This window comes from Micrasema longulum, unplaced genomic scaffold (assembly GCF_059751315.1).
Source record: "Micrasema longulum isolate JH-2025_06_02 unplaced genomic scaffold, ASM5975131v1 h1tg000071l, whole genome shotgun sequence".
NCBI lineage: Eukaryota > Metazoa > Arthropoda > Insecta > Trichoptera > Brachycentridae > Micrasema > Micrasema longulum.
This window is the reverse complement of record NW_028277278.1, coordinates 556114-583082: the sequence shown is the minus strand read 5'-3', so window position 1 is coordinate 583082 and position 26969 is coordinate 556114. Positions and strand designations below refer to the sequence as shown.

At 31.3% G+C, this 26969-nt stretch overlaps 1 protein-coding gene across 1 annotated transcript; it reads left to right on the top strand.

Annotated features, from left to right (window-relative positions):
• Positions 1-1749: 1749 nt before the first annotated feature.
• Positions 1750-26969, top strand: kermit (PDZ domain-containing protein GIPC-like protein kermit). Its single transcript, XM_088231871.1, has 4 exons — positions 1750-2564; positions 21386-21616; positions 23265-23513; positions 25930-26969. The coding sequence occupies exons 1-4, from the start codon at positions 2301-2303 to the stop codon at positions 26164-26166; spliced, it is 981 nt and encodes a 326-aa protein (XP_088087997.1). The 5' UTR covers positions 1750-2300; the 3' UTR covers positions 26167-26969.

Below are 26969 nucleotides of genomic sequence, written 5' to 3'. Positions count from 1 at the left end.
AAAAAAAAGAGAAGCGCCTTTTTTTAAACAGTCAAAACATTATAATTACACTAACAAATAAAATAATAACCGCTTAAAAAATATGTGTTCTTACCTGGTTATTCAAAACCCGTTACTATATTTTTAAAGAGCAACACTTAATTTTTTTTTTCTTTTTATCTGCAACGATTACACTTATTAAGCCAAGAAAATACTTACACTTCTCGCTACGGTCAAGTTTAGAATAAACCTACCGCATCGAGCGTAGCTGATAAACGGCAGGCCTGGGGAGATTGTCTATAGTTCTCTGTTTATTTAACTTTGTTAATTATTGATATTTCCTACTTGTTTTTTGTTTTTTTTTATTCTCTTTTGTTTCAATTAGTCCTACTAGACGCGGTTAAATCTCGTCCCCCAGTATTTCTTCTAGTGTAATTAAAGACAGTATGAAAACATTGTAAATTAATATAAAAAATTGAGTAAATTAAAAAATAATAGAGAAAACATGTAAACATGATATTTTAACTATTCGCAAACTCAAGAGTTAAAAAATATTATTCATCTATGTTTCAAAATTCTATTTCAATACTACTTTTCTATAAAATGGCCCACAAAAAATGTTACGAAATCGGGTGATTAATATTGTTTGTATGACGATGCCAGTTGTTATTCTGCTAGTTTTCCTCGCTCTCGTGGTGTAATGGTCAGCGCGTTTGCCTACCATTCAAGAGGTCTCGGGTTCGATTCCCGACATGGTTGATATGAAATATTTATTGAATAGGGTGTTATTACACTAAAAATATTTCATAGTCCCTGGACTGGAACCTGAAGCGTGAGACTGATCATCTTACCTTTATGAAACAAAAATAATCAAGATACGCTGCGATTGGTGTACCAATGCAGGGCCCTATGCCCCATCAGGTACGGAAAGGGAATGATGATTAGTTTTTCTCAGCACTTTGGTTTGATCACCGATATTTTGGATTTGTCCAAATGTTTGTAGACAAAGTACAGGATTTTACCTCCTAGGGAGTTATTAAGATTATTATATCACAACAGAAATGGAGAAATTTTAGAGAAGGATATGTAAATGTCAAGGTATTTACATGGCTTATGACTTGCAACGGCTGGTTTAAGTGACCACTTTAGACACTGTTCAACATTCACCATTTTGCCTGTTTCAGTCATATTTCTTCAATTCTTCCATCTGTTGATTTTTGTTTGGTTTGAGTTCACATGGATAAAAAAAAATTTTTCAAATAAAAAAGATATTCATGTTTAAAAATATTGATATTTTTATGTCACGAGTGCCAAATTTTCACGATCACATTGAATACTATTTCATTAACCAAAATTATTAAAACTGAATAAAGAACTTAATTTTTTTCCGTTCAATAATTTAGTATTTTAACTTTATTGTTTCAGTTGAACCCAGTAGGGTGTCAATTAAAACAAATTTTCTTAATGTCCTTATTGTTGCTTAACAGATGGAGATGTAGCCTCCAAATCAATTTAATTTAGCAACCAGATATGTATATATATATATTCCTTCAAGTAGTATTGACATATTTTCTTTAAATACTGAAGATCCACTACACGCGGTTAAAGTTAAATTGTTTCAACAGTCCCTAGTCTACCCTACATAAACCGTTATTTTTATAAAATTTACTATGTACTTCACGAAATCGAAAGATCAATAGTTTAACTTCGTCCGGTTTGTTTTATTTCCATCCATAACACTGCATCGATGAAAAATATTTTACCTGTATACGCACAGATGTCAGTGAGTCTTGTAAAATTATTTGTGTTCCAGTTTGATGAACACAAAACACCGCGTAACTTTTTTTATTGGAATACAATAGTTTTATTACGGCCAGTTGGTATTGATAGGTATCGCAAACCGAAAACGGTTGTTGTTTTGAGCTGACGTTTTAAATATAGCTGACTCGAGGCACTCTTAATTAATTTATTACAAAACGGTAAAGTTACTCTCGCTTTGCTCCGATCAATTCTTCACTCCTCACAACTTTGGTACCTCGTACCTCGTACCGTCGTACCTCAACCTCACTCAGTAAGTGGCGGAAAGTCTGCCCGAGTGGGTGTCGCGTCGTTCGACTATTTACGATTTTTTATCTTCTTTTTTATTTATTCGCTCGTGTATATACATATAATTATCGTGACGTGTAAATAACCTTTGAAAATCGCTACAGATAAATGTGTTATCTGAGAAAATCGAGGAAGATAAAAATAATGTTCGTCGAGGACGGATTCCGCCTTACCTGAGAGTACTGGTTCAGTGATAAAACATACTGTCGAGCGATATGTCGCTGTTCAAGAAAAAAGCGCCCCGTGTCCCGATTCCCAAGATTGAGGATCCGACTAAGAGTCAAGGAAATGGAGTGAACAAGCCAGTGGAAAACAATAATAGTAATCCTCATCCTAATGAACCGAGTGTCCAGCGACCGCAGTTGGTGTTCAACTGCCAGCAGGCTCACGGGAGCCCTCTAGGACGTATTTCTGGATTTTCCAATGTAAAGGAACTTTATCAAAAAATTGCCGACTGCTATGACTTCCCCGCGGACGATGTAAGTTGTATATTTATTAGGAATATTGATAAAGCCTTCCAAAAACCCATAAAATTAACCATATATTTTGACTTCTTTGATTCTAAATTAAGTATACACTTAAAATATATTTAAATAATATTATTATTAGGTATACGTATTCAGTTTGTGTAAAATCACTAGAACTATATAAGTATATAAAATATTATCCCTAGACTACCTAGTTATATTATTTAACATGGAAGTGGTCAGTGACTAGAATGTTAATTTTATAAAATATATTTGAAATAATATAACAAAACAGATACACTACTCAAACGTTTACTCGTTAACTTAAATAAGTCATATAGATATATAGAATACCTATTGTTTAGGTACGTGTTTACCTATTTCGTTGTTATCAATAAGCAATTTTTTAGAATTCGTGTAACTTGGTAATTAAGAAAGAATGTGAGATAAGCTATTACCTTGTCTTTATTTATTTTATATTGTCTTATTCTTGTTGCATAGGGATACTGAATGTTATTTTTTAAAGATTTTGTTAAATATGCAGAAAAAAATGTGTTATTTTTCTCCGACAACCATTATATTAAACAGATTACCTCCGCTAAACCATTTAATTTTGTGAAAACGAAAAAAAAACAAATACATTACTTTTACAGCGCTTTCCGGGTCGTAGCTCTTGAGAAAATGATTTCGGTTGTTTAAAAAACACGGAGAGAAGTGAAGCCTAGAGAGACCTCTTTCTGTTTTCTCTTTAATTTCTAGAAGAAATTAACACGGTGAATATTGTGACACCTTTTTATCAACATTCTGATAATATCACGCTTTCTAGACGAAAAATGATTTCGACTATAAAAAATCAACCGTCTTAATCTATTATACATTCATAATAGATACATTTTTACATAGTTATGTATGTATAAATATGTATATATACGAGTATAATAATTATTAATACAAATATGATGGGCCTTACTTATATACCTGGTATAAAGTTACGTCAAAGAATAGTGGTAGAAGAATGATAGTAGAATAAGGATGATATTCTCATCTGTATTCTACCACTATGCCTAGGCGTAACTTTATACTAAGCTTAGTAAGGCCCTATAAGTGATGGTGTAAAATCGTGATCCGGTATTTGAAATCTGTTTCTTGTTGAAAATACGAATACCTTTCGTCAATATCGAATAATGAAACGTTATTTTCAACTCTTCGTTAGCATTGATTTAATTGCGAACACGAGCGAACAATAGGTTCCTATACCTACTAGTTATGAATGTAAAAAAACTTAATGTTGAAAATTGATAAATATAGAACCCACCTACGTATTATGTAAGTTTTATTAAAAAACAATATTTCTTTCATCTTTTGGTATATTTTTTTTGCATTTTACACATTTTTAAAAATTGCACTAAGTATGCTTGTAGCTGGGTATAGATGTACCTTATAGTTTTTTGTAATGTTACGACTTGTTACCTTAATCTTTACTATTCTAAAACAATATTTAATTAATCTATTTATTTATTCTAACGGTAATTTAGCTCCAATTGAATTATAGATATCGGTAATCCACGCGGGGGGACTAAAAAGCCAGCTGGTGTATTGATTTTAAATCTCTTGTAAGCATTGCATTTAACAATAAGGAAGTTTAGTGCTACGGGAAATTGGATTCAAAAAATGTTTTCTTACTCGCGGTAAAAATTAGAGCATTAAATAGTATTGCGGAGATTTTTGAAAATGTGTAGAAAAAAAAATATTTTAATAAAAACGAACCACGTCGATATTAGGTATTCAATTGAAATGTCAACTGGCCGCATTGTTCTAGTAATTACTAGTGCTAAAAACGGCCGCATGGAGTGCTATATGTCATGCAATATGACGCATGAAAGTAATTGAGGTCTTATGTCAAAAGTACCATCTCAAAGAAAAATAGTCTTTAAGAAACAATGTTTGAAATACTGTTTGCCAAATCAAGAATCTTCATATAATTTGTGTAATCTGCAAGTTTGATCTAGGAGAAAAATCCCGCATTGAGGTTAATACATTAAAAATATAGTATACTTATTTGTATGAAAAAATAAGCTTGGAATAATCGGCTAGTTTCTTGGCTCAAAGCAGGCGCTGGGCGCACTTTATTAAAATGTATATTTATGTTAGGATAAAAATACAAACGGTGGAAATTATTTAAAATAAATGGTAATTATTTATTTGTTTTTCTGTAAATAAAGTTACACTAAAACATTATAATGGTTAGTCAAATATAATGGTAAGCTGTGCATAATCGCTTCTATACACGGTTCGCCCCTGTCTACCTACCTACTAGGTAGGTAGACATGTAGGCGGTCCTATGCACTATCGTGGATTAGGATGTGATAATGATGATGATATAAATAACAATATTTAAACTGATGTAAGACTGTAGTAAACATACATTTAAAACGAGACTTCTCAAACAGGTGTTTTTAAAAAAAGGGTTTCTCTAATTTAGTTTTTTTTTGTTATCTTTTTGTGGGTTTTATTTTATTTAACTGGGTTTATTTCATTATCGATCTTTGAAATACTTCTCTGGCTTTATTTTATGCTTTCATGATATAATGTTGAATGTATTTATTTTGTAATGCTGTTGTTTTCCCAATTAAATAAAATTTTAAAAATTAATAAACATAATTACAAAGACGGTGAATTTAGAACGATAATATTCGATTCAAATTCTATCAATATTTAAACATATCGTCATAATAAAATTGCCATATAGAAATGAAATGGTGAACGACTATGAGAGGGATAATTATTAAAATGATTTAAAATTAAAAACTCAATTTGGGATTGCCCAGAACTGTTTTCTCTCATCAACTTCAGGGGTGCCTGAAAGAATTACTAGACAGGTGCCACCATGTTATAGCAACAATTCACGTACAGTGTAATGCTGTATTAAATAGACTCCAGGAACTCGTATTGTTCTTATCGAACAAACCTATTGAACTTTTTCAAAGATTGTGAATGAATTGTCGGCCTCGTGGTGTAATGGTCATGCAAGAGGTCTCGGGTTTGATTCCCGACATGGTTGATATTAAATATTTATTTAAAAGGGTGTTTTCATACTAGAATATTTCATTACCTTTATGTAACAAAAATTATCAAGATACGCTGCGATTGGTGTACTAATGCATTGCCCTATGCACCATTAGGTGCGGAAAGAAAAAGATGATGATGAATCAAACCTTTAGTATAATTATTACATGAAACATTACTTATTCTGTAAATATTTTACTATTTAATTTTATTATTACATTTATATTTTAATTGTTTTAAACTTCTACTGAATGTGCTATATAATTTTTGACCAAATATGTTCGTATTACAAGTTTTATTAAAGGCAATCTTGCCGTACCTATTGCTTGTTGATTTTCACAACCTCGTATTTAAAAGGGTGCGATTTTACAGGAGACATTAAAAGCTTCATGACTTGCTCTATACAAAAATAAATTAAAATCTGTTAATGTAGAATGAAAGTTATGTTAAGGCAATTAAGTATACATCTAGGTAATTTAATAATTTTATTCATTTAATTCCTTGAAGTTTTTTAAAAACGTTGTTAATTTAGATACGAGACGCAGCCCTTTTTAAATAGGGGGTTGTGAAAGTTAACAAGAGCTACATGTTTTTTTTTTCTTAGCTGAATGTAGAGGTTGGCGATCGAATTGTTAGCATCGGGTATATCGGTATTTAATATATCCGTGGGTATATCCATAAGTTTATAAACATAATATAGTATTTAACTATAATAATTTTATAACCTAAGAGCATCAGAACAGATAGTGCTATTGCACTATACACCTATACAGTTAGTATATATGTATAAGCCAATTAAGTTTTGTACTTCAATTTACAAAATGTGTACCTACTCTGGTTGGCAAGACCAGCTTACCAGTTAACAGCATGGTCCAATCAATTTACAGAATTTATTATTGCTGAATGTAACCTAGATTCAGGCATTGCACCTTTGATGAACAGGGTATAGATGGCCAACCCACGTTGTGATGGGTTATACATTCATGGGTCATTGACATTTTGTCATTTCGAATCGTCTCGTCACAATTTTTTTTATGAATGTGGATTTTTCTGTAAGCGATTCAAATGTTTTTAAAAAAATATTATACTCCGAGTAGGTAGTTTTCTTTCCAGTTTAAATACATAGGTGTGTGCACAAGTGTGTGTGTGTATGTATATGGAGATATATAAATAAACATATACGTTAGTCTGCCTTAGCACGAATCTTCTCCTACTAGGCATTACTTTATAATATTTAAAAAAATATATAAATACATATTAAAAAATAATATTCTAATAATTATCATCCTCTATTTCGCTCACGCTGGGGCATAGGAAGCTTCATTAGTACACCAAATGCAATATAACATGATCATCTATTACATGAACGTTCAGTGCTAAGGGAAATTTGATATAAAAAGGCTTTCTTTCGCACGGTAAAAAATAAAGCATTTATTTATTATTGTACGGTGAAGTTTCTCGAAAATGTATGAAAAAAATCATAAAAATGAAGTACTTTGAACGACGTCACCAGTTCTCCGAAATCAATGGATGATGGTGTTGTGATAAATGTTCGGTTACCGGGAACCCCAATGTGGTAATTAAATTTATAAACATTTTTATTCGGCTGGACTTCTTATAGGTTAGACCTTAAGAGCCCGTATAGAGGTACAAAGGCATGTTTAGTTCTGGTATTTCATCTGAAAACGTTATGTGTCTTCCGGCTAACCGGTTTCTTCTTTTCTGCAGCACACTAAGCGGACTTTGGAAGATGAATCTCAACGGTATAATAGTCTCATGAATACCATTCATATTATTCTGATAATGTGCAAGTCCCCGTTTCTAAAGACAACACATTAAAAATATCAAGATGTATTTTTCATTAATTGAGTATAAATTTGGAAACTTATCTCACGTAACAGATTTTTTAAAAACTTGATAGTAAAGTAATTAAACAACAATATATTGACAAATTACAACAGGGATAGAGAATACCTTAAATAAGGGAATATAGAAGTCTAGGCATTTACAGGGCTTATGACCTGTCATTAACTGGTTTAAGTGTCCACCTTACACACTGTGTAATATTCACCATTTTGCCTATGTTTGAACATCCATATTTCTTCAATTCTTCCATCTGTTGATTTTAGTGAAGTTATAGAGCTAAAACCTTTATTGTTGTGAAGAGATTCATCTGACTGAATTATTTCACTCCATCCCTGTTGTAATTTGTTAATCTTAATGACTCCCGAGGGGGTGAAATCCAGTCTTTTGTCTACGAACATTTGGACAAACTCAAATATTGTAATGAAACCAACTGGTCCAAGAAGAAGTTGAAAAATTGTTTTCAGGCGTTGCCTAGTATGTGAAATAATTCAGTCAGATGAATCTCTTCACAACAATAAAGGATTTAGCTCTATAACTTCCAATTCCAATACATCTTGGTAAAAATTAAATAATATTTTTCGTGAACTCGCTTGTTTTGTCCGCATGTAAACAGCCCTGTAGACGGGCAGGCTATCACCGCAGAACAATGATTACCCCCACCATCGCGCGCGGCCGCATTTTCCTCGTTTGAACACCCACGGACTGGACCGTAGGACAAAAGCGACTTGCTCGGCGCGTGCGATTCGCTCCCGCGGATTTTATCTGATTTTTTTAAATCTTGGTATAAAAAAATCATGTTTATCGCGACCTCGTTCGTAACAAACGTCGTCGCGTATTCATTTTCGCAGCGTTAACGTGTAAACCACTACAGCCAAATTCTTGTTTTATCCCAGTGTCCTTTCCTGCGTGGTCAAGGCTGTTCACGGGGCTGGGACAAGACAACACTGTCCTATCTTTCGTATTGTCATCGTGTGAAACCTAGCTTATTTCAACCGTATTTTTTTATGATTTCAGTCAAAAACAAGTACAGTAGAACTTTTACTTTCCGAACTCTGACTTTCCGAATCGCTGATTATCCGAATCACGGATCATCCGAATCGCTAATTATCCGAATCGAATCGCAAAATGGGAAACCCAATTTCGGGTCCGATTCTTTGTGAAAAAGCTCTTAGCTCAGAAGCTTGATTGTTAACCTTTTTAAGGCATGTAACGGGGGGCTAAGAAACTTAAAGTCCCGGCACAGTGTCTGTGAATTAGATTTAAGGGGCAAGAAGTTATCAGCAGACTCCACAAAGCTGCAGAAGATTTTATTGAAAAATTTATAGTTGTAGCAGACTCCTAAAGTCCTGAGTTTTTGTACAACGATGATGAAACCGGTCTTGTTTGGAAAGCTCTGCCTAAATGATTATTAACGATTATTATTCAAAAAAACAAGGACATAGTATTATCATAACATATTACATTATGGACTTACAGGCTTCATCTACGAAATATTGTTTAACCTAGTAAATTGTAATTTAATATTAATGTAAATGTGTTTGGAAATAAAAGTAAAGTATTTGCAAATAAAACAGTATTTTATAAAAATAAAAAAAAAGTGGTGCTTTACTATCCTATATAGGTAAAGTTCAACGAAAGCCAGATTAAATTTTCATTTATTTGTATATGTGAACCACTTACAAATCGCACCTTTTAAATAATAATGACATCAAATAAATAACTTTTTCAGAACATAAACTAAATATTTATTGAAACCAATGCAATGTTTTATCATAACAGGCCAAGAAGCCCAATTATAGTGGTGAATTACGGCACAGAACGCCTAGGCTTGATAAAAATCACAGTATTATTTTTTGTGTTCTCACCGGAAATCAAACCCGGAACCTACCGTGCGTGAGTCAAGTGTCTTAACCACTACACCGCGGAGAACACCATGTGGAGGCCGGGTTGATAGTTACATATATTTAGAATCCTTGACTTCCACTGTCAGTGAGAACTTTATAATATACCCATCTACATAAAGATGAAAAATAATACTCATGACGCCACACAAAATCGACAAATTAAAATTTTTGTCGACAACGAGTACATGGTACGTGATGCATGAATATAATACTCCCTTATCAGCGAAATATCAATAGCCTTATGTACGAGTAAATCGTTTTTTGGTATGGCTTCAGGAAATAGGTATTCCTTGGCATTATGCAATACTTGTATGTTGTATGGGGTGGAAACACTGAGGTGGGAGCAAAAGCTACATACTCTCAACTTAAGTATGATTACATTTATTACGTATGTTGTATAGAACAATAAACATACCTACATGCTTACGCATACGTTGTAACTTCAATAAGAGATCTCGGGGTGATTCTAGACAACAAACTAAATTTTCGTGAACACATTGACTATATCATTAATTAATCTCTTAATTTTTTTGGATTTGTTTAAAGAGCTACATCCGATTTTGAAAACATATTAACTGTAAAATCACTTTACTGCTCATTGGTTCGTCCCATTCTTGAATACGCCTCCGTAATATGGTCTCCTTCATATGCTACTCATATAAATCGCATCGAATCAGTTCAGCATAAATTTATAACAAAAATTGCGTACAAACTAGGAATTACAAGAGGTCACTATAACTATACCGACATGGAACTTTTCCTGAATATATCCAGTCTCTCACAACGTCGATTAAATGCAGATTTAATTTGCATGTTTAAGATACTTAATTTAAATCATCCTTCTTAGGATGGATTGCCTTAATATAAGATACTTGATAGTTTATTTAATGTCCTGACTATTCTCCAACAAATATCTCTTAATGTTCCTTCACGTATACTCTGAAATAATGAAATTCTGTTTCTCGGTCATCATAAGACTAATTATGGTTTCCATGCGCCTTTACCCAGAATTATTAGATTTGTAAATGAAAATATAAATCAAAATTATTTTGATTTTTAATTGAGTTTTTTTACAAATAGGCTGAAGAAATATTCCCAATAAATTAACAGCATGTTTGTAGAATTAACCTGGATTCCATAATGCCTGTTTTATGTATTAACTTGTCTTTGCTTTTCTTTGTTGTATTCCTTTTATTATTTGTTACTGTATTATTATTGTTTTTCGTCATATAATTAGTTTGAATTGGACATTGTCCGTAAATTTGTGAAAAAAATAAATAAATAAAATTAAATACGGTGCGGTGCGGTGGGAACATTATACTTATACATAGGAACAAAGAAAAAAATTGAATTTATCAAATGTCAGTTGTGTTTTCTTTGACCTTTTTAATTTAATATCGTCGAAACTGTATTTTATTAAGTACATACCGCATGATTGGCCTATTTCACACCACGGCATGATAAAATACAATACGGTTTTACCATTATTCATTTATTTAATTCCTGGCAAACGCAATAACCAGTACACCACGAGACCGACTAATCTCCAGTTGATTTCCTTTGCAGTATTTTTACCTGAGAGCACTCGCTAAATTAAAATAATGGTTTTAATAAAATCATCTTTAAAATATATTTTGTCAAGTTTTACTATATTATTTCAATCGGGTTGTGGTCCCGTGGCTAGTGTTGCGGACTCACGGATCAGAGGTCCGAGGTTCGAACCCCACTCTACCCAAATTGATTTCCATTTTCTAATAGTTAGTTGAATTGAAATATTTCGGTAAATTATAAAAACGCTTATATTTTTTAAATATTTTTTCTTAATAATATATTAACCGATGATGTTTATTGTTATTTTTATTAAAATCATTAACTCTGAAGTTTTATAAAAAAAACGAAAAGTATAAATATTATCAAATTTAAATAGCTACAAACGAATCTAATAAATGTCAATCCACTATAATTTTGCCGTGCCATTTAGATTAAGATGATATGAGTGAAATAGGCTATTCTCCGTCGGATATCACGCGGCTGGTTTGTTTATTTGGAAATCTCTTGATAATGAACAGACTTCAGTACATTTGTAGTTGGTAGATAGGTCCTACCTATTGAAATAATCATTTTGAATCCGTGATGAGCTGAAGAGCTTTTCGTTTACGATAAATCAAATAAAAAAAGCTATTCGTTAATAATTTTGTATTGTTTAAGAATATTTATGAAAAAAAATACACGTCATTGCGACTGCTAATTATGAATTTGTAACCTTAATCATTCTATTCGGGTGATGTCACGTTTAAGTAAAACTTCAAAATAATTTTTCTTCCCCTTTTAATTATTACTATAACAATCATGTATATTTTACTCAAATCCAATTATTTTTAAGGTTTTTATTATAATAACGACCTATCTACCGTCAACCCTTCTATAACGCGATTATTTTGTACCGCGTTATATGGAAACCGCGCTATAAGAAACCTTTAGTGAATACTTATCAGATTATTCATGTAGAAAAGAGGCTAAGCGTATTTCAGAAATAATAAATAATAATAATTTTTAATTTCTTACATTTGATTAGCTAGGCATTTATAATTAAGTAGTTTTAGTTTTTTTTTTAATGTTATTGTTTTATTAGTATAGGACTACTTATTTTATTAACATAAACGGAAAATCTGCCTTTTGCAAAAATTTATAAAACTAACATATTTGGCTTAATATTTTTTTTTTTTTTTTAAACATAATTTTCTTATACCCAATATTTATTAAAAAAATTGAACCTAAAAATTCTACAAGATATAAAGATTAAAAAACTAGGATAAACAGAGAACACTTCGTTTTCATTTTATATTAATTAGTTTTATTTATTTTTTCTGTTATTAAATATGTATACTAATTTTATGCAATAAATTTATAAAATAAATAAATGAAATTGTACATAAATCAGACCGATTTGTTTTGCATTACCTACATACAGATATAAAATTTTCTTTCTTACACTATACTATGGGAATGAATATTTGTAATTTTACATATTTGAGTGTAGGGTCATTAAATATAATACATACTTCATATGAGTATAGTAAAAAAACTGAATTTCAGGTGATTCTAAACAAAAATATGAAACTAATTATTCATAGATTATTGAAAAATGCCATTTTTACGTTTATTTTTAATGGATATTTTTCAAAACTTGGCTTGCGGAAGCTTTCTACTATATTGATTGTAACAAATACCATAACAATATCATTTCGGTCGTTTTCACAAAATGGTGTACAAAACAAAACAAAATATACGATAAGTTATTTTTTGTTTTGTACACCATTTTGTGGAAAGTACCTAAATTATATTGTTATGGTATTTGTTACAATCAATATAGTGTAAAGTTTCCGCAAACCAAGTTTTGTAAAATTTATTTTGAAAATAAACGTAAAAATGGCATTTTTCAATAAAAAAAATATAAAAGACTGAATTATTTCACATACGTCTTTTGTCTACGAACATTTGGACAAACAAATAAATATTGTTTAAAACAATAGTTTTTAATGTTTTGTACAATATGTACATTGTACATAACTCTAAAATCGATCAGTTTTTCGGTATATGATAAACGTAATTTTTTTCGAGTTTGCTTATCAATGCTTATCAGCAGTAAAAAAAATATATATCTACATTTATAAGAATATTTTATTATGAAATACTCAGTAAAATCTTACAGTATACAAAAACATTTCAATTGAATTTATTTAGGATTAAATGTTTTCATAGGGTAAACTAAGACGAGTTTAAGTTGAAATAGTTTTATGATGTAGAAATATCAATTATGAATAGACCCCGCGATCTCGTGCACGATATAACGCACTACCAACTTACTAAAGTATATTTTTAAAGCATTATTTAATTTGGATAAGATGTTCGTATGTGTAATTACTATATTAAATAGATATATTCATAATTAGTTCTCCGCAGTTGATGGTGCATAGGGTACTGAATAGGTACGCTAAATGCAGCTAATTTATATCTTCGATTACATATCGACGCTAAAAATTGACTGATCCGCCACAAAGTGAATTTTACAGGAAACTAATCAAAGTTTTTTCGAAAAGTGAGCATTACTTTTTTCAACAATGTACGTCGAAATGTTTGCAGACTGGCTGGATTTTCTCCCTAGGGAGTTATTTAGATCTAATTCTGTTGCAACAGAGATAAAAAACATTTCTTAGAAGGGAATATGGAAGTCTAGGCATTTCAAGGCTTTTGACCTGTCATTGGCTGGTTTAAGTGGTCACTTTACTCTTTGTGTAACATTCACAATTCGGACTATGTTTAAACATCCACATTTTCTCAATTCTCCCATCTGTTGACTTTTGTGAAGCAAAAGAGCTGAAACCTTAGAGTGATAACTTAGTAGAGTCGCCCATACGGAGAAAAACAATTCTTTGATTATTGACCATGAACTTAGCTACATATTACAGCAATACAACGGGCGGTGAGAATCGGGAGTGCAAACCGAAACTGTCCATTACACGTTTGCTGTAAAACTAAACACTAAACTAAAACCAAACCAAAAGTTTTGAACCCTTTTGTTCTATGCAATAGAGCCCAAGGGCTTCTCTAGATAATTATTACTCTGAGTCTGAAACTTTCATCATGCGAGTGAGACGGGTCATAAGCCCTGTCTAGACTTCCGCATTCTCCTCTCAAAAATGTGTTCCGTCTCTTTTGAAACAAATTTTGTTCACTATGACATTCGCAAGCATAAACGGAATCCATGTAGGTAAATCATTTATACAAAAAGGCGTGTATTTAGGTACAAAAGTATCCAATACTATCCAGTAACTGGCTGACAATACTACATACAATAATATTTTACATATTTAAGTCGCCATAAAGTCGCACCGGAAATACGGGCCGATGATTACCGGAAACGGGAAGTGCGGGCGGCTTCAGTTCCGACATTGTCACTTCTTTAGGGAACTCTCTCGGGCGCCTCTCCTTTTCGCCTCTCTAAATACCTGCATAATATATTTCTCTTGATATACCAAGTGATTTTTTGCTAAGATTTGCTAAGATCAAAATCAGCTTCACGACGGCAAAATTTCGAAATCTTAATATTATTTTAATATCCCCAAATAGAACTTTCTCGAAAATCACGTTCAATCTAGTGTTTATTTTATTATAATTTAAATCATTGAGTACCACAAAGCAGAACCTTATTTTTACAAAAAGGTTTTACATAATCTCAATTACAGATCCTGATTCGGTAAATATGTTTTTACTAAGACAATTTTTTGTTTTTTTTTTACTATAACAAATAAAAATACAATATTACAACTAAATACAATTTTTACATTAATCAAATACATTTATTTACATTGACGTTTTCCATTACGTAAAATAAATAAACAATTCCTGTAAACATAATGGGGAGTGACGTCTTACAATAGTTTATTTTATTTTAATTAATAATATTTCTAGAATAACATAAATAAATTACAAAAAAAATATAAACGATGTTTTCAATCAGTGTTATATAAAGAAGAATTAAAGATGTAATTTTTCACTTCTTTCTTAAATATATTGTATTCCTGACTGTACTTTTTATTATCTTTGTTCATTTCATTAAAGAAAAACATTCCTCAATTTGTGTCAATTTTGTTTCGCAATAAATTCATGTCATTATCAAGATAAAATATATTTGATTCTATATAATTATTTCAAATATAAAACTGTTTTATAATTGCAAATACAATTATTGTAATTGTATTTGCTATTATAGAGATATACCTACACGTTTATAAATTTAAAAATGGACAGGGAATTCCTCCTAGAAAAAACAAATATTTGCCAATTGTTTTAGCTTTTGATCCTAAAAATTAATACATAAGTGTCAAACGAGGGCTGCGATTCTGTAGCAACAAGCAGTGTAGAATGAGAACCAAAGGTCCGAGGTTAGATTCCTACTCTATATTAACATGATTTCTATATTCTAATACAGTTATTATTTGTCGTTGAAAACAACCTTAAAAATGCAATATTTTGGTGTACTAGTATCGCGGGAAGGCAAATCCGCCTTAGAATTCTTTTTTTTTTCTTTTTTTTCTTGCGTATGCCATAACTGTTCCTATAATTTAGGCATTCAGATCTTAGGAACAGTTTCTACGTCTATAGTCGGTTTTACAGAGCGGTTACAACAAAAAGCAAGTAAAAAATACAATCCTTACTCGTACACCTTAGAACTTCTTTTACGAACACATATGTTAACGGATTAATCTGGGTAGAAAATAATCACAAATATATCTGCGTCTGCGAGGCCGTCTTAGGCCATGCAGGGCCCATGGGCACACAGAGTTTGGGGCTTTTAGAAAAGGGCCCTTTTAGAGTTTCGATGCCCCCACCAGGTCGGGGGCCCTAGGTTAATGCCCCACGCGCCCTTATGGAAAAGATGGTCCTGGTCTTATATGTTCCAAAAATTCAATTATTTTTTTTAAAAAAAGAGAAATACTTAAGTTCTGATTATTTACTAAAATATTAAAATTTTTAGACCATTTCCTAAAAGTCGTAAATAACTTGTATTAGAAAAACAGAAATCGAGTTTTGTTAGAGTGGGATTTGAACCCTGAACTGAAATTAAATTAATTGTGGACAAATCAGTACGCAGGTAGCAAAAAATACATGTTAATAAACGTTAGTAGGGTGAAAACGTCCCCCAGAAAATGTAATTTCTTACTAGGTAGTCTGCGTAAAATAAGTAGGTACTTATTGCAAGCAGACTACAGCATGGCTGAGTTGCGTAGGGGAGTCCGGGGCTTAAATAGACCAAATTGCGTGTAACTTTTTTTAATCATAAGATATGGTAAATATGTTTTTTCGCTTACATTGCTAAACTATTAATGTTTATTTAACATCAAAATTTCATTTTAATTTATCAACACCAAATTTTCGAAAAATAAACAATTTTATTGAAAAAGTGTTAAATTTTACCACGCACTGGGGCAAAAATTAGCAGTGCCGGGGTAAATATTTACAGCCACGCACATTCGTTTTGAACAACAAAAAAAAAACAAAAAGATGCTAACTAATATTAAAACAAAAACATAATTTTATGTAACTGAATACTATAACGCATATACGTAATTAAAACAGCCTTTCAATAATATAAAGTTAAAAAGCACAAATCGATCAATCTTTATCAGATACAAAATCAGAAAAATAGTTTCTAAACACGAAATCTACTTCCGTTTTGTTACCTTTTTTGCACATCTTCCATGCCATCAATCTTTAGTGTTAATAGTTAATACAGTAAACTCAAACTTAAGTTTTTACCAGGCATATTTTGACTATGCTCAAGACAAATCCACTATTTTCCCTATCGTTGCTTGGTTTTCGGACACCTAAATGGTTTATTTTGACCGAACTTCTTCCTTTTACTTTACCCTTTCTACTTTTTGTGCATTTAGGTATACGAGAGCTTCTCCAAAACTTGTTGTAAAGCTAAAGTATTTAATGACACATTATGTGCTAGCTTTTTAACCTCAGCTGAAAGTAATAAAAAAAGAGCATTTTAACAAATATTCAGTCATTCTCTTTTCCTGAATTCCATTAAACACCTTTCTAGGCTGTCCATATCCAGTTTCAAATTCATTTGTTTCATTCTGTTTTGTAAAAAAATATTTGTGTGGCATGACGAGTGGAGTGTGATAAAGAGTGTAAAAAATAGGTCAAGTTCTTTGCCACGCCTCTAATAGATTTAACAACAACTAACAATAACAACAACAACAACTTTAGGAGTTTCAGTATACAAATGTTGTGGTTTGGAGCCAAGCTCAATCTTTTTTTTAAAATCCACACCCTGAAATAATTCAAAAGTATGCATTTTAAATACTCATTTTAAGTATCGAGATGTTAATACTTGCCCCAATCATGCATTAATATTTGCTCCATTTCTTTGTCATTTTTTTTTATTTATTAATTAAGAATATTTGAAATATGTTTAATTAAACAAAAATTTACAAAAATGTTGAAAAACTATATACAAAAAATAATATTTTCAAAATAATCATAAAAAACAAAATTTGAAATATCCCAAAAACTAAGCATTGCAATTTTTTTTCAAATCTGGATAAAAACAACAACACACACAGGACCGTCCGATACTGTAACCTCAGCTGAACGTACAGCTAGCAGTGTCCTTAAGACCTACATTAATTTTTCTCTTTTAAACAACCTTCAATCAAAGTCTATCTCTCTTTGGTCGGCCGCTATAAGCTTGTTAATATTTGCCCCAGTTCATTTTCAAGCCCCGGGCTCCTCTTCCTATATTACCTACTACGTACAGGGAAGATTATTATTATTAATAACTATGTGACAGGTGCTATTTCAAGGTGTGATATACTTTGAAGCGGTACATAGTTTTAAGGGTATTATCATTTCACTTTTATAAACGAGCACCTACTACTAGATTTTCCTGTTTTTAGTATAAATAATAAGCAAATACAGATATGTTGTCAGGTATACTAATTATAGAACGGCTGACTCTGAATACTGAAATAAGTAATTCCATTACAGGTCAAAAAATTATACAAAATATTTTACTTTTAATTTCTACATAATGTTTGCAGATCAAATTAACAGACCGTATCACAACTCACAATACATCTGCTCTACTGAACGTTTACCTATGCGTAATCAAAATACCTACATTATATTCTTACGTTTATAGAGATGCAAGGGTCGACGTCGACGCCATGTGTTAAACCATGAATAATTATGTAAGAACCTAGAATATTATATACATAAATATTACTCAAAATTCAAAATTAACTTCAATACCATTCTAAAGATTTCAAACCTCTTTTTTTATACGCATCGTAAATTGTCAAATAAAAGAACAATCGCAAGCACAAGAGCCTGTCTCTTTTTTGGAGAAGAACAGCATAAAAAAAAAAACAAAATATAAACGTAATAAATAATGTGCCTTAATTATTGTAATATAAAACATATAAAAAATAATGAAAACCTTTTTTTACATGGAATAGGGATTAGGGTTAAAAAATATTTATTTCAATTTTAGGACTGTATTTTAACAATAAGATATTTTCTGCTATCTGTGCTATTTAGTTGAATACTTGTGGTTTTAAAAAATGTAGATATTTCTCATGCGTTGAGTTTTTAAAAATGGACATTAAAAAGGAAAAAAAACTTATTTAATTGTTTCTGCACAATTTAAAAAAAATGTATCTAAATCTAAAACCCTTAGCTACTACAGCAGTGTGTTTTATTTGGACTGATTGAGTGAACTCAGAAAGCAAAGCGAAACAATATGTACATTACATTTGCATTGATTTATTTTCGTCCCATTTATCGAAAGAGAATTACAAGACGTTATGTACATAATAATTATTTGTACATATTTATAATGAAATGACTATCAGATATTCCAAGGAGTGCTAAAACTTCATTAACCTACGCCGTTCCTTGACTAGGCAGAGGCGTGAGGCGTGACCCGCGTGAATTTTAGTGTCATGAAAAACTTTTTGTGTAGCTCTAACACAATGGATTGTTTTTGTTTTGACTAAAAGGATACTTTTTATTTTAGCCCACTATTTTAAAGCTATTAAAATATCATGTTTAATTTTTTTTTGACAATATGATAAAATGTATGGTCAATTCTTGTCTGTCTAACTTGATCAATTGTTAATTTGACTAATTCTTACTAACCCTTTGCCCCTGACTGTACAAATTTGTCCAGGTGTAAAACAGCTCGTATATCTCTTATTTGAGAATGTATTTGATATACAGGGTGTTCTTTAAACCCTGTCACATCCAAAACCACGATGATCAGTATGGGCAATAAGACATATTAGCATACTTAAAATAATGTTCAGAACACAGAATTTTAAAAAAATATATTAAAAAAACAAATGGTTGCTGACTTCTGCAGGGGAGAAGCGAGGAGGCCTGGCCACGCGGTTGACAGTGTATCAGACTTCCCCCTCCCTCCTCCTCGTTTCTCTCCTGCAGAAGTAAGCAACCAGTTGTTTTATTTGATATTTTATTTTTGTAAATTTTATTCGTTCTAAAAAAAAAATATATGTCTTCTTGCTCATACTGATCATCGGATGTAACAGGGTTTAAAGAACACCTGTATACTAATCACGGTCGGTACATTTGGTCATTTTTAGTAGTTCTGGCCATTTTGAAGTATTTAGTTTTAAAAATGAACCCTGGGGTCAGTTTTGTGTAGAGCTGTCACCCGTTTGGTTGTGTAAAATTACTACTCCTTTACAAACCTCAATATAATAATTATTATGATATCAAGAAAGTTTTGTTTTTTAAAATAATTTTGTAGTTTGATTATAATTCGAGTTTTTAATTTTTCGCATTGGAATAATAAAAACATTTCATATTGCACTTCCCCGACGGTACACATTTGTAGAACAGTTTTTTTTTTTGGTTTAAAGAGTTTTTTTTTAATCAAGTATGCATGCACATTGATATTTTTATTTGGCCTACTAGATTATTCTGATTATTTCTTATCGACTATGCACATTGATATTTTTATTTGGCCTACTAGAATATTCTGATAGTGCCTTGTGAATATGCAAAAGTATTCGTATTATGTCTTATCGAGTGTACACATTGATATTTTTTGTATGATATACCTAATACTAACATTTTAGTGTACTTGTGTTTTAGGTATATACTCGTAAATGTAAAATGTACTCTCGTCTAATTGTTATTTGCAGAGTGCTGTGTAATATCTAAGAAACAATATGCATGTAACAAATATGGCCGTATTAATTTATTTATTTAACACTTTGTATACATTTCCAATTTATATATATATAAGGGCAATTTGATAAAATTACAAGTAGGTACATGGACATATTGAATCTTACGAATGTATACAAAATTAAAAACAAAGATTTTAATTTTGTATAAAATCGGCAATCAAAGGCAGTACGACAGAGTATTTAAGAAAAATATTATAAATAATGACTTAATTTTCTTTGAACAACGCGACTCGTACTTAGGCGGCTTTATAACAATGTTACGCGGTAGTATTTACTATAAAGGGAACAATTATTTTTCTTTCATTATGCAATTGGTATTAAAGCTGCAAGATTATATTTGCTGCGTTGTAATATTTCCTAAAGAAACACTTATTTCATGTTATTTAATTATGCTGCTTATTTAGGTGGCTAGAATCTTGAACAGGCGCATCTTAGCGGCGGCAATTTGTTTCGTAACAAACTAAGTGATCTCCTATATAAATGGAACATATTAAAATCTCACCACACTTCTTGTTACATTATTCTAGACATCTACGCCCTGTTCTTCGCTCATCTGAAGAAATGACTAGTTTGTAATGAGGAACTTCAGCCCTACGGGAAATTGGATACAAAAAATGATTTCTTACGCGGGGTAAAAATTAAAGCATTAAATTGTACTGCAAAGTTTCTTGAAAATGTACAGAAAAAATAATAATAAATATTTTGATAAAAACGCACTACTTTAAATGACGTCACTGGTTCATGTGAATCAACCTATAATCTAAGAGCTATGGAAAATTTCCGGTCTGCTTGTCGCTTCTGGACCAATGGGAAGAACTGAATGAGAATAAGCGAAAATTAACCTCTGACGTTACACGCGGAATTATTTCAGAAATACTAAACTTTGAAAAATCGTAGCGCCGATAATACGATATATAAAAATTAAAAAAAAAAAAATTGACTAAGTTTAACAGTCTATTAATAAATAATATTTTTTTTAAAAACCACTGAACTTCCTCATTGTGAAAAATAATGTAAATTTTCATCGAGTGTTCTTTCTACTTCTCGAAGTCGAGAAGTATGACTTAATTATTGGCAGTCGTCTAAATACACAGCTGCCAAGTTCCCGATCCAAAAAGACGATACAATTAATATTGAGTGATAATTTGATAAAATATTTTTACAATTGCTGTCAAATAAATAAAACATTTTTATCTTATCTTTACAGATTTTATTCTGCACTCTCAATACTCACAAGGTGGACATGAAGAAACTTCTGGGGGGACAGATAGGTTTAGAAGATTTCATATTTGCTCACAGAAAGGGAAGGCCGAAGGAGGTAGAAATTGAAAAATCTGAGGAGGCTTTAGGACTTACGATAACAGATAATGGTGCAGGATATGCTTTTATTAAGAGAATCAAGGAAGGATCCATTATCGCTAATAGTCCTCATATACAGGTCAGTTAACTGAAGTATTATATCTATAATATAAAAAGTATATCGTTAAATGTCCTCGGCACGGGTAACTCCAGCGAGGTCACATTATTTTTATTATCAATCATTGTTTGTAATGTAAAAAAAAAAAAAAAAAAACATAAATATATTTTTTGTTATTTACTCATCATTTTGGAAAATTATATTTGCTTGTTGCCAAACATTATTATTGAGTTTTAATACGTAGGTACATATGTACAAAAAAACTAATTAAATACAAAGATACTACAATAAAACTAACAATATGTGCATGCAGATAAATTGATATCGATACTAGTCTATAGGAAAGGGGAAATAAAATGAGAGGAAAAAAATAGTGTTTAAGGAAGAGACGGGAAGCGTTCCTTCGGCCGTGGTTTAAAATTAATATTTCACATCCATCCTGTCAGAAATCGAACCCAGGACCTCAGGTATGGTTGGCGAACGCGCAAACCGCACAAATTAATAATAAACATCCTAATATTACGAGGCGGGCTTACTCCAATCGATTTCCATTCAGGATTTTTTTCCCAGAATCCTGGACAAATAGTTTTTGATCAAAACCCAGTATGATAATAGAGTGGAGATTATGTAATGGAAAGCGCGATCGCCTAACATGCTCAAGGTCCCGCGTTCGATTCCAGACAAGATCGCCGTGAAATATTTGTTTAATAGTTATTTTTTGCTCAGCAATATTTTACTGTCCCTCGACTCGTACTGGTAAGACTGATGTAACCAATTATCAAAATACGCTCTATGGAGTACAAATGTTATGCCTTATGCACCATCAGGTGCAGATTAGTGTATGATTATGAGGATGGTGGTGTTTTGTTTTGAAATTACTGAAGGTTAAATTATAATTACCTATTAAATTTATTCAAAAGTGACATGTGTTTCGTGGTTGACAATAACGCTGTTCACCGTCAAAGTCAAACTTACAATTATTATTTTGGAGTTTGACATGTAAACATCGACTGCACCACTGCAACTAGCTTCTGATAGGAAAATTATGATGAAATGTTTATTCATTTATTATGTAAATATTAACATAGAAACATGCATAAAATTTATTAAAAATAAAGTAAAACGTATGAGGATTAATAATAATAAGGCGACCTCCGTGGTATATTGGTTAAGACACTCAACTCACGCATGGAGTTTCCAGGTTCGATTCTCAGTGAGACAACAAAAATTAAATATAATTTTTCTCAAGACTGGATGTTCTGTATTGTAATTCACTACTGTAATTGGGCCTCCTGACCTGTTGTGGTGCACTTTCAGCACAACGATTCTAAGGCTACCAGATTACAGAGGGCTCCTTCGGCCAGCTTTTCTCGTTCGGCTACGAGCAATTTTTCCGAGTATGTGGGCACCGCCAAGGAGACTGATACCCGTATGCAGAGACAAAACTTAAGGTGAGGAAAGTACATTCTACTGTCTTCTCCTTCGGGTTATTCTCCGCATTTGAGATTAGAATGTACTTTCCTCACCTTAAGGTTTGTCTCTGCATACGGGTATTATGTCCTCGGGTGCGGTGTGCGGTATGTGCGTGTGGTGGGCAAACAATTGTAGTGCTAAAAAATAAAGGGAAATCTTGTTTTTTTATTATATTTATTACTACTGTTCTTTTTAGGTGGGAGATCACATAGAAAAACTTGATGGGAAAAACGTAATTGGAAAACGGCATTATGAAGTCGCCAAGATTTTAAAGGAAATTCCGAAAGGTTCCGTATTTACTATTCGCTTAGTTGAACCCCTCAAAAGTGGTTTTGGAAGTATTGGTCCAAAATCTGGCGGTGCTAAAACAGGAAAGAAAAACTTTGGGTCGGGAAAAGAAACTTTGAGGTTTAGAGCTAATGGAAAAGCAGCCATTGAAAATGAGGTAAACTTTTTTCGTTTTTTATTTGGTAATTAATAAAAAATACCTAAACAACTGAATAAAATAATCAACAACAATCATATGAAAAAATATATCTACAAGAAACTGAATAAAAATAACATAAAACTATGTAGCAAAGACAAACATGGGTAATGGTACACAATATATTCATAAACACGATCAACATATAAAACTCCGAGCTAACCCATGCCAATCCATTTTCATACCAGGCTGTGTTAATGGCGAAGAGATCTACGAAAATCCGGAAGATCTATCCCAAAGAATTCCAAGTTGTGTGACGAATTGACTAATCTACACATCCTAGACATTGGTGACACGGTTGGAAACATGAAAAGAAATTGATTGTAACGGAGATGGGAAATAACTTTTTTATTATTTATTTATTTAGTATTTATTTATTAATTTTTTTTTTTTAAATTATTATTTATTTATTTATTTATTATTTATTTAGTATTTCTTTAATATTTGTTCATTATTTCTTTAATATTTGTTCATTATTTATTTATCATTTATTGTTTATTTATTATTTATTAATTATTTATTATTTTTTTATTTTTTATTTATTTACTATTCATTTATTATTTATTTATTTATTATTTACTTATTATTAATTTATTTATTATTAATTAATTATTCATTTATTATTAATTTATTATTAATTTATTATTTATTTATAATAAATTGAATTAAGTATTAGCATTAAGCATTTGAAAATGAATATGAGGTCTATCTCCGTTCTACGTTTCTTTAATAATGGCAAATTGAGAGACTGCTTTATTTCAAAATAGGAATAATAACCACTTTGCAATCCGGGCAACCATATCACATTTCTTAAAAAACAGTGTTGGACGTCGGATGGTAGGTGTCTACTATTAAACCACCTGTACCATGTACCACCTACGTAATGTATGTAGATTAATATGTACTGACTATGACAGATGTAAGGAATATATATGATGAATGTTGATATCACGAAATTCAAACATATTTTTACTGTTTTCAAAGCATATTTTAAAACCCACATTTACAGCTGCATTTTAAATTCCCAGTAGAGTTAGGTGCACAAAATCATTCGAGGCCAAAAAAATAAATAAATGCAATAAAACACAAAACATAATACTAAGTACCTTCACAATATCACTCATATTGTTGAGGTACTGTTTTAATACTATGAGAATAAGTTAAAGTAACTACTGGTTATACAGGGTGTTCATAAAACCCTGCCACATCCGAAACCACAATGATCCTTATGAGCAATAATACATATTGGCACATTAAAATATTTTTGTTGAACGAATAAATTTTTTAAAAATAAAATATCTAAAAAAAGCAAATGGTTGCTTACTTCTGCAGGGTAGAAACGAGAAGGGGGAGGGGGGAGTCTGATACTGCGCCGCGCTCCCCTCACTTCTCCCCTGCAGAAGTAAGCAACCATTTGTTTTATTCAATATTTCTTTTTTTTTTTTTTCTATGTTCTAAATGTTTTTTTAAATATGCTAATATGTCTTCTTGCCCATACTGTTCATCGTGGTTTCGGATATGACAGAGTTCAAAAAACACCTTATATAATACATATACTCTATAGGTATTTATTTGTATATACATATATTAACAAATAATTATTTAAATTTTACATGTATTAACAAATAATTACTTGGGATTAAAATGTTTTTTTTAACTTTATTGTTAGCTGGCAGTTTATTTATAGGGACCGGAAAATATTATTTAATCACTTTTTATAACAAAACGGACCATGCATTTTTGAAATTTCGCATATTGTGATTATTAATGTCGCTTTTAAAATTATAACTTAAATTTGTCGAGGTTAAGAAATTTTAGAAATGCTATTGGCAATACTGTATAAATTTTAATTGAAATATTTCTAAGGCGGACATAAATCTTTTGTTCACTTGAATTAGCGGGAAGAGGGGTTGAAAACAAATGTCCAGATGAATTTTAGCCTATTTGATCAGTCACATGAAATGTCATGACTGCTCAGCTTGCTGAACATTTGCTTCAACCTTTCTACAACTAGAGTTGATTTTATTGTCAACGCAGTTCTACTCAATTAGATTTACACACTATTTCATTGATACGCTGTCACTTGTCAGCTTGGTTTTTTCATTCTTATTTTCACTAATTTCTTTAATCTGTTTGGCATCAAAAGAAGAAAGGATGCTTTGGATATTATTCCGTGATGCCACCCTAAGTATTTCCTTTAAATGTATATCCCAGGGTAAACCAAGGGTATTTCTTAAAACTGTTTTGAAGAACCTGAATCTCACAAATTAATTTTTAATAGAAAATTCCCTTACACAAGTCAAATACTCTCATCTTGTATAATACAATACTCTTGTCGGATAAATAATTGAACTAATTGACATTTTCTTTATTACAGCACGACCCTTCAGAAATAATAGGAATAGAAAAAATTAATAACATATTGGAAAGTTTCATGGGAATAAATGACGCGGATCTCGCAACCCAGATGTGGGATTTGGCGCAAGACAAGTCCAACACCATGCAACTAGCAGACGCAATCGACTCGAGCGAACTTCAGGTTTTCGGATTTACTGATGATTTCATCATAGAATTGTGGGGGGTTATCACGGACGCCAAAGCGGGTAGATTGTGAATGACAACATTCCACTATCAATTGCATGGCTTGAGACCGAAGGCGAAAAGACGCCTTTAATGTCTACTAATATGCGATATCAAGAATAGTGACTGACTGTGGCTAGACACGGCGTATTCAAACTACTGTAGCTAAATCAATAAAACATTGTACCTTCTGTCTGATATTGTGCCGTGTAATCGAGTGAATGTCCGGTTTGCCATCAATTTAAAAGTGCAGTGATTTATCCATATTTATTTTTGTATAATAAATTATTTTAATTATTGTAATACTTATTATAGAGAAAATAAATTTTTAAAAATATGTGTAAAATATGTCTATAACTTTTATCCGAGGTTCGATTCCCACTCTCACACAACTGAATTCATTAATTTGTACTATTGTACGAGTACTGTTTAGAGTATTTGGTAAAACCCAAAATTGAAATATTTGTGTTCCTACCTGCCATCATATAAATGAAGTACCTCTGTACATAATATGAAATAAAAAAACGAATTTTATGTGTACAAATATTTTACGTACCAAATTTAATGTATATAAACCATTTTTATGTTTAAAAAAAAACTGTACTTAAAGATAAAAACATGTTTTCGTAATTCAATCTTATTACTGTTTTATTGTCACGATTTTTTAAACCGTGGCGTATAAATTTATAAGACACATCACTTATTATCACAGCAACAATGTTAACCCTTTGTTTCGTTACATTATACATGGGTACAATACTATACAGTACCTACTTTGTAATAAACAAAATATATTTTGTAGTCTCTGGACTGGTATCTGAAGTGTCACACTGATAA